This window comes from Candoia aspera, chromosome 18, assembly GCF_035149785.1.
Source record: "Candoia aspera isolate rCanAsp1 chromosome 18, rCanAsp1.hap2, whole genome shotgun sequence".
NCBI classification, from domain to species: domain Eukaryota; kingdom Metazoa; phylum Chordata; class Lepidosauria; order Squamata; family Boidae; genus Candoia; species Candoia aspera.
In genome coordinates, this window is record NC_086170.1 from 2,966,408 (window position 1) to 2,981,318 (window position 14,911).

General features: G+C 45.4%; 2 protein-coding genes across 2 annotated transcripts in view; one reads left to right on the plus strand and one right to left on the minus strand.

The window, feature by feature from the left end:
* The window catches only part of ENO1 (enolase 1), a 70,845-nt gene that overhangs the window by 36,420 nt on the left and 19,514 nt on the right, over positions 1-14,911 (plus strand). The window lies entirely within an intron of this gene.
* CA6 (carbonic anhydrase 6) lies at positions 598-13,367 on the minus strand. Its single transcript, XM_063317655.1, has 10 exons — positions 13,155-13,367; positions 11,213-11,389; positions 8,603-8,751; positions 8,315-8,410; positions 5,748-5,814; positions 4,811-5,003; positions 3,816-3,873; positions 3,518-3,662; positions 2,266-2,364; positions 598-1,335 (listed from the first exon to the last, which is right to left on the minus strand). Exons 1-10 carry the CDS (start codon positions 13,231-13,233, stop codon positions 722-724), a joined length of 1,677 nt encoding a protein of 558 aa, XP_063173725.1. The 5' UTR covers positions 13,234-13,367; the 3' UTR covers positions 598-721.

The following is a 14,911-nucleotide window of genomic DNA, read 5'->3' on the forward strand; positions in this document are numbered from 1 at the left end:
TTCACTTTGGTGCCTTCCAACTAGCTATAATGCTTGTCAACAAGACCGGCAACATGAATACAGAGTAACGCTTAGGTTGAACTGGTGAAGGTTTTATTGGTATTTATTTATCCCAGAACGGCAAGCTGCAGATGAGGATTTATGCCATGCAGGCTTTTACATTATCAGCAGATTTCGAGAGCCCATCATCCGGTGTGGAGTGAATCCTCTGGATGATTTATTTTAAATCCTTGCTAATCATTACTATCGCAAAGGAAGCATCCGAGCCCCCCCCCCCCAGACAACGAGATCTTAGCCCCAGATTTCCCAACTGTGCCCAAAGGAGTGTGTTCACCCCACACATGTGGGTCAGTAGCACAGGACTTAAGGCCCAAATCTCACCCGTTTAACTCCCTGTTGGGTTGGAGTGCTCTAGAGTCCCTGGGCTGGCAAATCTCCCCCCACCCCAACTCTTTTTCTCAGTGTGGTGAGCTTTCCTATAGTTTTGTTCAGTGTTTCTCATCCTCAGTGACTTTAAGAGGTGTGGACTTCAACTCCCAGAATTCCCAGGGTGGGGAATTCTGGGAGTTGAAGTCCACACCTCTCACAGCCGCCGAAGCTGAGAAACACTGCTTTAGATGGCATGAGCTCCCCCAGAGTCCTGGCACGGGCAAATTCAAAGGTTTTGGGGAGGAAAGAGAAGCATTTTTACAAAGCCCAGCACCGATGCAGAGTCCGCCATTCACCTGCAACTGGTATCAGGGCCTAGCGCCACCCCGCCAAACAGGGACATGTGGGTTTCTCCCCAGGCAAAGATATCTCCTTTTTGCTGACTGTGTTTGCAAAGGGTGAGTTCCTGGATGTCGTTCTGGTCCAGCAGCCAGCTCCAAAGATTGATGTGACTCATCCAACCAGAGAAGGCATCCGCAAACACGTCCAGCATGGCGTTCTTCCGCTTGCCGAGGATCGGCGTCCCACCGCTCTGGATGACGTAGTTTTTCTGAATGTTCCGGGCCGTGCCCACCGCCCCGTTCACCCACAGGTTGATGGTGCCCGAGCTGGAGACCCAGGTGACACAGTGATGGACCCAGTCTTCTGCCCGGCGGTGGAGGTCAAACTGCACAAACTTCCCCCCAATCCACACCCCCACCGCCATGCCCACGCTGATGACCAGCTCGTTCTCGCTTTCTGGAGTGGAGTAGAAGAGAACGGTCTGCCTGCCCTGGTTGCGGTTCTGCACCCAGAAACACAGGGTGAAGGTCTTCAGCTGCATCGGCTTGAGGGGGATGACGGTCACGTAGCTGGCGGTGTTCTCCAATGGGAAGTGGAAGGCTTGCAAGCTGCGTTGGTGGTGGCCTGAAAGAGACGCCCAGACACAGCGATGTGTGGGTGGCCCTTGAGTTGACCAACCAATTAGTTTTGTATATGGCTTCCCCTTGAGTTGATCCCTGGAACAACCCATCAGAACCTCTTATTTATGGGTGGTCCTTGGGATGATCCTTGGAACAACCCATCAGAACTTCCTGTTGATAGGTGGTCCTTGAGTTGATCCTTGGAAGAGCCAATCAGAATCAAAACTTAAATTCAATGGAGCTCTAGCCCAACCTTCTACACCTGCAAGGCCTTGTCAAGGTATCTGTGGTGTACGGGTTGTCCTTGAGCTGACCCACAGAAGGTCCAATCAGTTGGACTCTTTCCCTACAGAATCATTAGGCCTTATGTCTAGAAGCAAAAAGAATGATAGCCTCAACTTTCTGGAGTGACCTGGGCTGGGGAAAGGGGATTCAGAACTATGACATAAGGACATGTCATCTCATCTCAAACATCTGCCTGGCAGGGAAACATGTCTTCAATGTTCATTTTGCTAATGCTGAGAGGAGCCGCAAGTGGTCTGGCTGCTGGGAATGACAGCTCCCAGCCCCCTGAGCCACCCTGGATGACGGTGAGAGATGCTGGGAGGTTAATTCAGCCATATCTGTAGAGCTCTCCAACCCATCCCCACTTCTCCAACTCTGAGGGCACTGAGGCCAAGGACAAAGATGGAACAGGAAATGCTGGGACACTAATAAGACCCTAAAATCCTGGGGTAAGAGAGCTACAGGTGACCTCCATGTCTCAAAGGATGCCTTCAAGACTAAAACCATCTAGCCTCCTGGCTTCCATGAGTCTTCTACAGCCCAGAATTGTCCTGCTCTCAGTGAGTCTGCATACTTGCTTTCCCATCTGGAGTACAGAAGGTTGTCTGAACGCACGTAGGTCACCAAAAGCAAAGGGGCCGCTTCTTACCCGGCTTGCCTATAACATCCAGAAGATACTTCTTCATTTCACGAAGCCTGGTCTGTATTCTGCTGAGCTTGCTGGAGATGCTCCCGGGGCGGCACCTTCCTAGAACAAGTTCCCAGGAATTCTAGTTTTAGGTCCACGTTTTCATACAGCACCTTGCAAGCTTTGCCAGCCACGTATACCAATATGGTTTATTTAACAATAAACAATAATATACATGGTTATTCTTCTCTGTAATTATTGTTTATTGGTAAATGTTTTAAATATTGTCTTTTTATCTATTCTAAATTTATTGTATATTTATTGTTTTACTGATTATTATCGTAAACTGCCCAGAGTCCCTCTGGTGGGAGAAGATGGGCAGCGACAAATTTGATAAACAAATAAATAAACTATTTATTTATTTATTTATTTAAATCTTTGGGCTGCCCAACTCAATGGACTCCAGTATAATGCAGACAGGATCCCATCCCCAAGATGATTAGGGTCGGAACGTGGGTTGTCCAAAAAATGTCAAGGGGAAGGAAAGGTTGAAAAGCAACTAGGGCAGTTTCCACAGTGCTAGGATCTTTCCATCCTGCTGAGCTCATACCCTGCACTGTTTTAATTGTTTTAATTTTTAATTAAACTTTGTTTTAACTGTTAATTTTAATTTAATTCTTTTAATTGTGGTTTGTTCAAACTATTCTGGCCTGGTTCATGTGTAATGCTAAGCCATGAATTGTGGTTTACCCATCATGTAGATGAGGGATGCATCTGAATCAGCCAAGTTATTAAGCTTTCCTGTCCCTGCTTTGGAATAAGGACTCTGGGCAAGGCCCCGCTCCAGCGGGGAACGTGGGTCCGTATACTTGGACGTCAGCCGCCAAACTCCCGCTGCCAAGTTGATGAGCCCCAGCTCTCTAGCCACCCTTTCATCAAACCTCTGTTAATCCCAGTTCCCCTTCCTGCGATTCTGGAAATGCTAGGAAGCAGCTCCGCTGGAGGTTGGGTTGAGCAGCAGAGGGGTCTACTCAAGAGTAAAGGCCTACTCAGGAGGAGGAAGGGGACCAGCTGCAAGCAGTGAACCAGAGGCTATACAAAGCCTGTCATTGCCTCTGGCTGAGTTAGCTGGGGTTTTCTTTTTGCACTGTGGAGCAGTTGGGCTAAGTCCTAAAGCTCCCATCTTGAACCCGGGCCCTGGGCGCGTGTGTTGGTCCTACTGAAGATGGCTTGTGCCTCCTACTCTGCTCCCTTTTGAATTCCTCCTGGGTACCTTCGACCAGCTGGGGTGAGAAGGAGGCCTTGACAACCCTGCCGTTCAGAGGCTGGATTTGACGGTAATCGTTCCTCAGGGTCTGGTTCTTCCAGTCAAGCAACGTGTTTTCCAGCAGATTAATCTGCAAAGAAGCAGATGGTTCCTTTGGAGGAAAAAAATACCAGGGACCTGCAGTCCCAGGGCATAAGAGAGTAAGTGGACTGTCGTGCCTAAGGAAGCAGAACGGGGCCCATGTTTGTGCTATTTATTGAGCGTGCTCTGGGCCAAAGGATCTGGTGCTCGGCTCAGCTCGAACCCAGCTCTCCTTTGCACAAAGCTCGCGGCAGACAGTTCTCAAAAGCATTTCCTGGAGGCTAACATAAAGAAAAGAACTTTATGGGAGGAAGAGGAAAAAAAATGGTGACGAACAGAACGTGGGCAGAGGCATAATAATAATAAATTTTGGATTTATTAGCCACCCAACTCCAATGGTCTTCAATTGGGTGTAAAGATGAGGATGTCAGGATGCCAAAGTTTTTGCTGACTCAAACCCATCATCCTTAAAGAGCTATCCAGTCGGGGCTGGTGGTGATCTCTTTCTTTTAAAAATGCCAAACCACCAGAAAACCTCTAAGCAAAATTGCCCAAAGTAACTTAACAGTTTAACAACAACAGCACAATTAAAAAACAAAACAAAAAAGAACTTAGGATACCAGTTAAAAATATGTAACGTAAAACAGTAGAATTAAAGTTAAAGTAAACATTTCACTGCCAGGTTAATGTTAAACAAGTGCATGGAATGGCTGGGTGAGAATCAAACTGCTTTCTGCCTTTAAATCAACATTTATTTTCCTCTCTGATGAGGTTTAATCCCATGTTATGTGCATAGCCTGCAGACAGCTAAAGAACGAAAGCGGCCAAGCTCACATAACTAATCTACCTTAATGTGGCTGGTTTATTTTGGGGTTGTCTGAACTGTGCTGCTTTGGCTTGAAAAGTAGTCAGCATGGTTTGAAAGCTAAACCAATTATGTTATTCAACAAGCCATGGTTTAGTGCAGTGTGTAGATCTAAACCATGGTTCAGTGCTATTCCTAGATCCAAATCATGGTTTAATGCAATGTGAAGATCCAAACTGTGGTTTAATGCAATATGGCAGTGTTTCTCGATTCCCTTGCTGGCTGGGGAATTCTGGGATTTGAAGTCCACGCATCTTCAAGCTGCCAAGGTTGAGAAACATTGCAATATGTAGATCCAAACCATGGTTTAATGCAGTATAAAGCTAAACCACGGTTTCATGCAATGCATGGACAGTATGGGGGACCAAAAGAGAAAACATCTCCTTGCCTGGGCATGGGACAGCTTGATAGGTGAGTCAAACACAGTCCAGATCACATTCTCTGTACATGGCGGGGTAGTCAACGAACCATGATAGCGATAGAAATTGGAGAGATTTTCTGGCAACATGGCCAGGACATTCAGACTATTGAGGGTGGTTGATTCCCCTAAAAGAGAAGAGGCCCCCCCACGTACAACAATCTTGTAAAGTAGGCCAGAATCCGATTAAGGAACACAGATCTAAAATAGGAATTTTCTAAACAGTGCCATTAAGCCGGGATGTTTCAGAATATAGGAGGGAAAGAAGGTGACAGGAAGGTGGCTTCTAAACCTGGTGCCCTTCGCTGGGGGGGAGGCTGGCCAAAAGGCCCAGCTGTTTGGGAACGCTGGGCTTTGTAGTCCCAGCAGACGCCAGGCTGCATTGAGCAATGCGCAAACCAGGCATTTCCCCCTGGGGATTTTTGCAATGCCTACTTCCCCACACGGTGGGTGCCCAATATTGCAAGTTGGTTGGCAAAACAAGCATTTATTTCTCAAATTTCTAACACTGCCCATCTCCCCCCACCCTGAAAGGGGGACTCTATAATCACAATATAAACAGCCAATAAATAATTATCCATTATTAACTGTTATTAACAAATTATTAATTAAATTATTAATATAAATATTAGTAGTATTTCCTCCCTCTCCCTAGATGTGATGTTCTAAACAGCCAATGTACAAATCGCGCCGTGGAATTCAGCAGCTCTGGTGCCCTCTGGATTACTCCTCCCTCCCATTAGCCCTGAGCAACACAGCCAATGGCAAGGAATTATGGGACCTGCAGTCAGGAGCATCTGGTAGGTGTGGGGGGGTCTCATTTGCATTTCTGCATCAGCAGAAGGGAAGGCGCTCCCCTGCACCAGCCTTACCTGCAAACTTAATTTTGGCCAATGTGGTAATGAAATCGCTGTAGTAGGCGTTCTCAAAATGGCTGCCCTGAAGACGAACAAACAAAAAATTTTAAATGATAATTATTAATTGAAAGTGTATGTTGCCCAACTCCCAGTGACATGAGAAATGGATTTGCCTAGTCCATGCCCACCCCTGGTGGCCCCACTTAGCCAATCCTGGCTGTTCCTGAAGAAAAAAAAGTGCGGTTAGGTTTTGCTCTGGGATGGGAGACCACTAGGAAAGCAAGATTCCGCAAGTTGCACATCCCAGAAGAAAGGAATAATGGTCATGAGGAATGAGTTTGACTCAAAGGAGAAGCAGGCATATGTTTTTGCTTCTCTCCATCTCCTTTTAATTTTAAAGTCCCTAATTGCCCTGAGAAAAATCAAAGACCATTTCGGGCCTTTATTTTCCTTGCATTTGGTGCCCTCTAGTGTTCAGGATTGTGAACTATAATAATCACTCCTCTTTTCCCCTCTTTAAAATCCCCAAGAGGGCTCGTTTTAAACTCAAAAACTCCATTTTAGACCCTTCAAAAGCCATCAGAAACAGGCAGGGCCAGTCCTGAAGTTAGGCAACTGATAGTCTAATTATTGTCTTTTTACTGAAAAGGGAGAGAAAAGGAAATTTGAGATTTTTCTGCTTCTGGATCAAAGCAAAATAATGGGTCCCATTTTGATTAGGGTATCTCTGAACTTAACATGAGTGGGGCCATTTGGGGTCCCACCTTGGGGAAAATGAATATTGGGGGGTTTTTTTACTTAGTTTTGGTGCTTAACTTATTTAATTTCTACCTGTTCAAGTACCCCAATTTCTGGCCGCTGGAGAATTGAAAAACATTCCAGCACTCTTAGGCCCAGAGTGAATTCTCAGAATATTTACACCCTCAAAAACCCATTTTTCTTTTTAAGCCTTTAAGGGAAGCTAAAATGATTCCTTGGCAGTTTGTAAACCATGATTAGGACTCAGCTTATATGAAGCTTTGCTTTATTCCCTTGCTTGACTTCACATTTTCCCCTTCTTCCTGTTGTCTTAAAGGGTTGCATCTCTGAATTTTTAAAAAATTTGGCGTGATTTAGGTGCCCAGTGGTGTTTGTCGCTTTCTCTCCACACTGTTGATTTCCATCCTCGCAACAGCCCTGTGAGGTAGGCTAGGCTGAGAGAGAGGTACCAGGATGCAGCTATCTTGCGAGCACTGTGGCTGAATGCAGAACTGAACTGAGGTCTCCCGGATCTTAGTCTGACACCATTAATCTCGTTAATGGTGACACTTCTTGTTAATTTTAAAGCCACAAAAAATCCACAGCATGATAGCAATCCCTGATTGATGACTCAAGGCTCAGCCACAAGGTGGTTTAAGTTCTGGCTTAGTGGGTGGTTAGAACCTAGCTGCTCTCTCTTAACCATGATTTAGGGTTGAGCAAAGCTGGCTGAGCCACACTTAACCAAGCTATGATGTGAACCCAATTATGATTGATCAAATCTGGGGGCCAGGAAGAAATGAAAGAGCTGATCAAGGTTTTGGAGAGGTGTAGCAGAGGAGTGTGTGAATGTTGCTCATTCTTCCTGCCAGAGGGAAACAGCTGGAGTTCCAAGTTAGCAATTTTCTAATGGCACAACCATAATTTGCAGCTGCAAGAGGCAAGAAACCAGTCATGGTTAGACTTTGTTGCTGGAGGGATGCTGTTGTTAAGCAGATGAAGGCTAGATGGGCCAGGGGACGGGTGGCAATCCCTGGGAAATTGCCCCTTGAGTTAGCAATGGTCCTGGGGTGTTTGCAAGAAAATCAGAACCTTGCCTGTTGATTTGCAGATCAAAGGAATGCGCTAACAAGGACCCCAGGCAGTTTCTAGTGTCAATTCTAAAGGAAATTGCTTGGTTGCAATAACAGGAAAATAACAAAAAAAATCAGGAGTCCAGTCGCTCCTTTTCCAACTAACAGATTTTATTAAAAGGCATCAGCTCTGGTGATACCTGTAATAAAATCTCTTAGTTGGAAAAGGTGCTCCCAGTTTCCTTTTGATGTTTTGGTCCTGTTGACCAACACGGTTCTCTTCTTCCAGTGTTGGGAAAATACCAAAGGACAGGTACTTTCAGAGACTGAGTAGATGTAAATCATGTTTTTTTTAAAAAACGTGCTGTTTCTTTAATAAGGAAAGAGACAACAGATGGTTGCAAAATTTGTTCTTCAAAGACGTGGGTTGGAACCTTGTTTATAACTCCAAGATGCATGGCCCAGGTTGAAACGGGGCAGTGAGGTCTCCCCAGGGCTATAATAACAATAATAACAACAATAATAATAATACACAACCCTGGGACTCTTTCAGTTGTAATTTGGAGTAGGACCACAAGGGGAAATGATGGAGTATGTGGGGAGCGATCCTCTGAACCGTCTTTAATGAACTTTAAGTAGAAGGTTCTGTTCCATGGAACAGAAGTCAAGCTCAGATCTGGCTCGGTCCCACCAAACGGGGGGCCTAGCTGCCATCATGGCTGCCAAGGGGAGAGAGACCCTCATTGCACAAACTGTTGTAAAGCTTCTTACCACAAATAGAAAAGCCAGAACAGCCAGCCCGTCAGGTTGATCTTTTGCTTCTTCAAAACTGGAGTAAGCTTCTGAGTTGTAATGGACAATGTGGAGCTGTGAGAAAGAATGGTGGTGAAAAAGTGGCATGGGGCCCTATGTGGTAGTGAAGCTCTCCCTCAAATGCAAATGGTCTTGGCTGACCAATTCCTAATTCTCCAATTGTTTGCGTTAAGGTGACTAAGTCCCCCCGCCTTTTTTCCCTTCTTCCCCAGGCTCATAATTCCAGATGGAAGCAGGGCAGCCTACCTCAGCTATGTATCGCATCCCATTGATGGTGTGTTCGGATCCACTGGTCTCAAAATCCATGCCTCCCCAGTGAAGGTGCAGCTGGATCGCTGTGAATTTCCCAGGAAGGCCTTTCATAATGATCATGGATGGAGGTAGCTGAATGACAACTGAAAGTAGCATGGAAAGGGCCATCAGGCATCTTGCCAGTATTTCAAAGAGGTTTCTTATGCCCCCCACCCCCATTGACAACCTGCCAGAATAAGATGAAAACAGGTTAAGGTCATGAAACTTTTAAAGGATTCCTTTCTCCCAAAACATAACCCTTTTTCTATTTTAAACAAAAGTCATTGAATTCATTAATTTCTGAGCAAGTTTTGCTCCCAAGTACACCGTTGGGTCAAAGCACAAATGCACTTTTCCTTGGCAGGGTGTGCGTCTCAGGGTATGAAAACAACCCTCACCCGAAAGCTACAGAAACTGCAATTATGCAGAAAGTTGTGTAATTAAAGCACAGCCTGGGATAAATCGGCGCAGGTAGCTTTCAGTGGCTTTAACGTGCTTTTGCAAAGGATGGGAGGAATGAGAGGAGGACAAAAGGCAAAATGACAGTTGGGGCAATTCTCATTGGGCCACACTTCCTCTTCTGTGAAAAGGTCATATGTCTTCCCTGTTTACAGATCAGCCTGATGCCTGCCCCAGGGGGCACCTCGAGTTTGCCAAGACCTTTGGCTGCCAGGCACCAGTTTCAAACTGGTCGAGGCTAAGTGGGCTAATGGCAGCAACATGAAAAATAACCATAGACTTTTCTGAGCCTTGGAGGAAGGGAGAGGAGGATGAAGTGGAACAACCACCCAGCACCATCCCATTAAAAACAAAAACAGGCTGGGAAATTCTGGGAGTGGAAGTCCACCCATCTTAAAGTTGCCAAGGTTGAGGAACCCTGGCTTAGGATATGCCTTGTGAACACATACATGGCCTTTCCCATTCAATCCAACGGGAAAGCAGTTTATTACAGCATTCTTCCAAATGCACTTTTGGACTTTAGATTTAAACCTGGAATTTCTCAGTGGCCTCCCATCTAAGCTAGAGCCCTGGGATTTCTCACCCAAGCTAATCATTGCTATCTGCTGAAGATCGGATTATACATTTTCACACCAAACACCTAACTCTCTCCCTTTGCTACTCTGCTTTTGAAAATAAAGCATTCCTGCTTTTACAGTACACCAGCGAGTTAAAATACGGGGTCCCTGGGTGCGGCATGTTCTGTAATGGTCACAAATTCTAGCAATATTGCCATGCCTGGGAGAATGAGATAATCCGTAATGTTGGATCTGTCCTTTTGCTGTTATTTTTTTAATGCCTTGTGGATTTGTACAAATCGCTCCCCCATTCTCTGTTGTTTGTGGCCCATCCACCACCTTTTCCACTGGATTGAGAAAATCAGCACAAAATTAGCCAAATAGAATGTAGGAGAACATAAAGAAAATGATGACAAAGGCAGAAATGAGAACGGATCAGGGCATGAGGGTTGTGCAATTAAAAAAAGGAAGCAAATCTACTTTGTTCGCAAATAACATTCAGCTGATTTTTTTTTTTAATGGACATCTGATAAACATGGAGAGCTTTCTGCTTGGAAGTTAAAACTGGGTACTTTTGAGCCAGCATTTGCACCCCAATTTTAATTTTGTTATCAAACAGGTTTAAAATCAACTATGATTAGCACTAATCTAAGGTACAGGGAACGAAAACCACAAGTTCCCTGCTCTTGAAAACCCTCTGAATCAGTGTTTCTCAACCGTGGCAACTTTAAGATGCATGGACTTCAACTCCCAGAACTCCCCAGCCAGCCATGCTGGCTGGGGAATACTGGGAGTTGAAGTCACGCATCTTAAAGTTGTTACGGTTGAGAAACGCCGCTCTAAAGAGTTGGGGAAGCATCTATTTAGCAAATGCAGACAAACCAGCATGCAACGTTCTTGGGAGGTTGACAATGATTTGTACACATGTCTCATTACGAAAATCCTGTCCTGGTTCTTTTTAAGTTAATGAAAGAATTAATAATTTCTTTTTAATAATAATTTAATGAATAATTTAATAATTTAATTCTTTTTAACATTGCCTGTAAACTGGCTCACAAAAGATGCGTAATTTCAAAGGAACGGAATACTTATCAGGGCTGGACTTAGCACTTTGCAGGGGAAAAAAGGGGCATTACGTAGCACAGGGGCCTCCACAGAGAAGCCCCTGTCACCCATTGTGGTTCTCAGCCGCAGCCCTAATCTGGAGGAGTTGTCCCCCTTCGGAAGACAGACTGGTGCCAACTCTGATACCCTTTCGTCAAGCAGTTAGGGAATATTTAAAAAAATAAATCCTGTTGCTGGCAGCCACGAAACAGAACAAGCTAAAAAAAAAAATAATCTATGAATAGGTAGTGACATTCTGGCCTACTTGAAATGGTTATCGTGAGGCTTATGGAAAGAAATGCTTGGTTGTATTTTTAAAAACACATGGATTGCAGAAAAAATTGCTAAAGGCTTTTTTTAGCTAGAAAACAACCCTTGCTTGCAAGCTTTTAATCACTAGATTTTGGGATCAAATGTCTAAGCTTCCCCGCCCCCCCATATTCACCTGAATGGCCATTGTTGGTCATCCTGAATTTGTCCTGCCGGTGGCCATAACCATGAAGCTCCAGCGGTTCCAGATCTGGATTAAATTTGACTTTCGACCTCTGAATGTTGATAGGGGATTGCAGTTTGCCCAGGCAGTGTTCGAAGTGCCTTCCCCATTGATCTTCGTTGCGTTCCCCTTGGGTTGGGAGGAAGAGAAAACGCTATCAGATTGGGTGTACTGCAGAAGCTACAGACTTGTTTCAAGTCCTATGAGCAAGCTTTGCAGCTTCCAGACTGCCTCGTGGGTTATTAGAAACAAGCTTGTTGTTTTAAATGGGAAAGGGATGGCATGAAAGGAAAGGGAGAGGAGGAGGGAAGAGGGAAAAGAACCAATGGATGTATCCTCTCTCCCACTCCTGAAACCTGCATTTAGAATTTTGATCAGCTGGCCTCTTATTTTAAATATACTGTAGGAAATTCATGCTCCTTACAATGATCTATTCCCCACCCTTGCTAAATGAGTCATGGTGAGTGTTTGGAATGTCTTGGAGTGATTCTTGTTGGGAGGAGGGGCAAAAGGGGGAATTTGGGGATCGTTTCTAGGCCCTCTGGAGATCTCTTGTAAACTAGAGGAAGGGAGGCTTGGCAGAGTATAAATGCCCCTTCTCGGCTATAATGCATCTCCTTTTTTAGCCTTCAAATCGTTGAAATAATTGTTCAGCCTCTTAAGTGCTCCATTTCCAAGTTCTCAGCTCTGTTTGCAATTGATCCAAAAATCTTTCTTGGCTCTTTCCCCAGTTTTTGGTATAACTCCTTCCTTTGCCATCAGGAGTGAAAGCCATTGATCCATCCCTTCTAGAGGGCACCTTTTTTTTAAATGGAGGAGCAACACAGGAGAATCTCCCCCCCCCAAGTGTTTTTTGACCTTCTTTGGACTCTTTTTAAAAAAATTAAAAGCAGATTCAACCTTCTTCCACATTCATATCAAAGGTGTGTCAACCTTTGCCTGGCATTACATTTATGTATGGAAAAGAGAATTCCCGCAGCGGATAAAACAAGGCTTATCGTACTTTCTATTCTTCTCCCCCTAAAGAGCTCGGCCCTGCATCTGTGGCAAAGCACCCTTTTTTATTCACACAACCACCCTGCGAGGTAGATCAGGGGAGACAGGAAGAGAAGACAGAGGGACCGGCACAAGTTTGCTGTTTTAGTTTCAGGGTTGACCGGGGATTTCTATCCAAATTTTTCCACTCCTTTGTTCAAAACAGGATCGTCACCTTGGGAGGCCTGCCAAGAATTCGGGCATTGGAAGATACCCCAAGAGATTCCAAAATTCATCCTACTGGGTGATTTTTGAAGAGGTAAGAAAGGTATAATGTGGGCAGGTGGGGGAACCTACCTTGTTTGAAAGGGGCGCAAACCACACGGAGGTTCAGAGGCTGCTCAAAAGAGGTTTAGTCTGATTTTAAAGCCGTGGGTGCTGCAGACTGGCACGGGCCTGGGGACATGCCCAGGTGAGTCAACAGGATGCTGAAGCCCAGCCCGGTATTTATTTATTTATATTTATTTATTAAATTTTACCATCCATCTCCCTGCAAAGGAGGGACACTCTGCCCCGGTAACTTAATTTTCACTCTGTCCATCAAGAGACCCACACAAGAATCCACATTCTTGTTATTTGCAAATGGGACCTATAACACCATCATGCCACCCAGTGCCAAGCCCCCGATTTCTCCAAACTGCTACTCTTGAGTCATGTTTGGATTACGACGCCCCTTAATTCCTGGCCGGGATGGCTGAAGTAACCAGGACTGCATTTCAAGCAGGCTGGGGAATTGCTATGCTGAACAGGGGAGATGGGATTCAGCGGAAATTGAACCATTTTGCACAACTGGGCCCTCAGGCCGCCGTTAAAAGCAAAAGGCGTTTCTGCCCTCATCCAGTCTACCTTTCCTCCTTACCATTGTATGTCCACTCTAAGATGTGGGAAGAACTCAGATGCAGAAAGCAGAGACGGAGCACCCAGTCGCTAGTCCTCATGGTTCTCCGAAGTCAAACCCGAAGAGGGGAATCTTCTGGTTTTCTCCGAGTCTTCGAAAAAGTAAATAACAATTTACTTAAAGCCAGCCTCCTTTCTCCTGCTGAAACAAGAACAAGTATCGTTCTATTTTTCCCCTGCTAGATGGGGAGGTTAATTATGTTGTTGGCTTGGGAGAGGCTGCTGGTTTCTAATGGACCCACCGAAAAGACAGAACTGTCGGGGAGGTGGGTGGGGATTGTAAGGTGAAGCACGCTAAGGTGTGGTTAGGCTCTGCTTTTTTCTCAGAGCCAAATATCTGCCACCACCACCACCACCTCTTCCTTTCATTGGTTATACTGATCAGCTTCAGCCCCCTGCAAGCATTAATGTTTCATGCACCTTGGAGAGCATGGAACCACGCCGCAAAGGCAGATGGTGCATTGTGCCAAACTTAAGTTTGCAGAAGACAAATCCTGTGCAGGCCCTCTTGTGCTCTGCTGAATCAGAAGTAGATGCATTTCAGAAATTCTATAGAGAGATTTTGCGTGTGCCACATCCTTGGCAACTGAGAATGAGTTTGCTGCTGTTTTTTCCTTCAGAGAGATTCTTCCATTCACCTATTTTGCAAGCCGGGCATTTCCTGGTGGTCTCCCGTCCAAATCCTAACCAGAGCTCTGAAAGGCTGCACACGTCCCATGGCTGAAAGGGGCAGTTTGACCTTTTGGATGCAACTTAGGAGCCTTGATGTCCCCTGTCGGTGTCTTCCGGGGAATCCGGGAGCTGGTCTGAATGGCTGGATTTTTTCAGTCAGCGATTTTCAAGGACTATTTACCCAACTGGATTTGCAGGATTATGAAATGCCTTGCGGGCCCAGGTTTGATGATCTCTGCTCTTGCACGTCCTGTGGTTTTGCAGAGCAAGCCGAAAATGCTGGCATTTTACAAGGTTTTTGGAAGGCCTACTTAAAGCAGGTTGAGCAAACCAGAGCGGGGGGTGGGGGGGCAGAAGAGAAATTCTTACAGCTCCTGGGACATCCTGCCTCACCCCAGGGCCCACTAGATGCTATGGGCCATAATACCCTCTTGGCTGGGAGTTATGCAAGATTACCAGTTTGGAGGCTGTCTTTCCTGCAAATAAAAGTGAGCATGTCAGGCTCAGACCAGTTCCCTGAGAGGCTAGCTTTCTTGATGCACAGTTGGGTAACTTTTCTGCTTGGAGAGAAACTTGAATAGCTAAGCCTTATTTCGACAGGACTTAAATTCTGGTCCCATCTGTTGTAATGCAGCAGGACCAGGCGTCCTCATTTTATTGCCTGTCTACATTAGATAAAGGCTAAAGTTCAGGGGCTGAGCCGGTATTTTCAGGCCAGAGGGCCCAGGCTGAACGCCTGCCACTTGTGGACCAGGCTATGTCTCAAAGAGGACAGTCTTGGCCTAAAACAATCTACTTTAAACTCAAGTAAAGGCAAAGCCTTGCCAAGCTAAACTCCTTTCTCCTAAGGTCAGGTTTGGTACATTTTACTTTGCTCCATTTATTATGATTTATGGGGAGAGAGACGTGTTGGGCCCTTAACAGCATCTTGATCTGCAGATCCTTCAGAGTTAAAAGCCCAAGGAGAACAGCCAGCAATAAAACCCCAACTATCCTGATTTATTCCAACTCAGATCTGCTTTCTAACTCTGGCACCCGTCATTCCTT

Bases quoted from the DNA above. Each gene is read 5' to 3' on its own strand.
- CA6 (XM_063317655.1), bottom strand. From the start codon at position 13,233: ATGAGGACTAGCGACTGGGTGCTCCGTCTCTGCTTTCTGCATCTGAGT. The intron at 8,752-11,212 runs GTGAATATGGGG...TGCTACTTTCAG, and splicing joins GACCAACAATGGCCATTCAG to TTGTCATTCAGCTACCTCCA. The intron at 2,365-3,517 runs GTACCCAGGAGG...AACTTGTTCTAG, and splicing joins CTCACCCCAGCTGGTCGAAG to GAAGGTGCCGCCCCGGGAGC.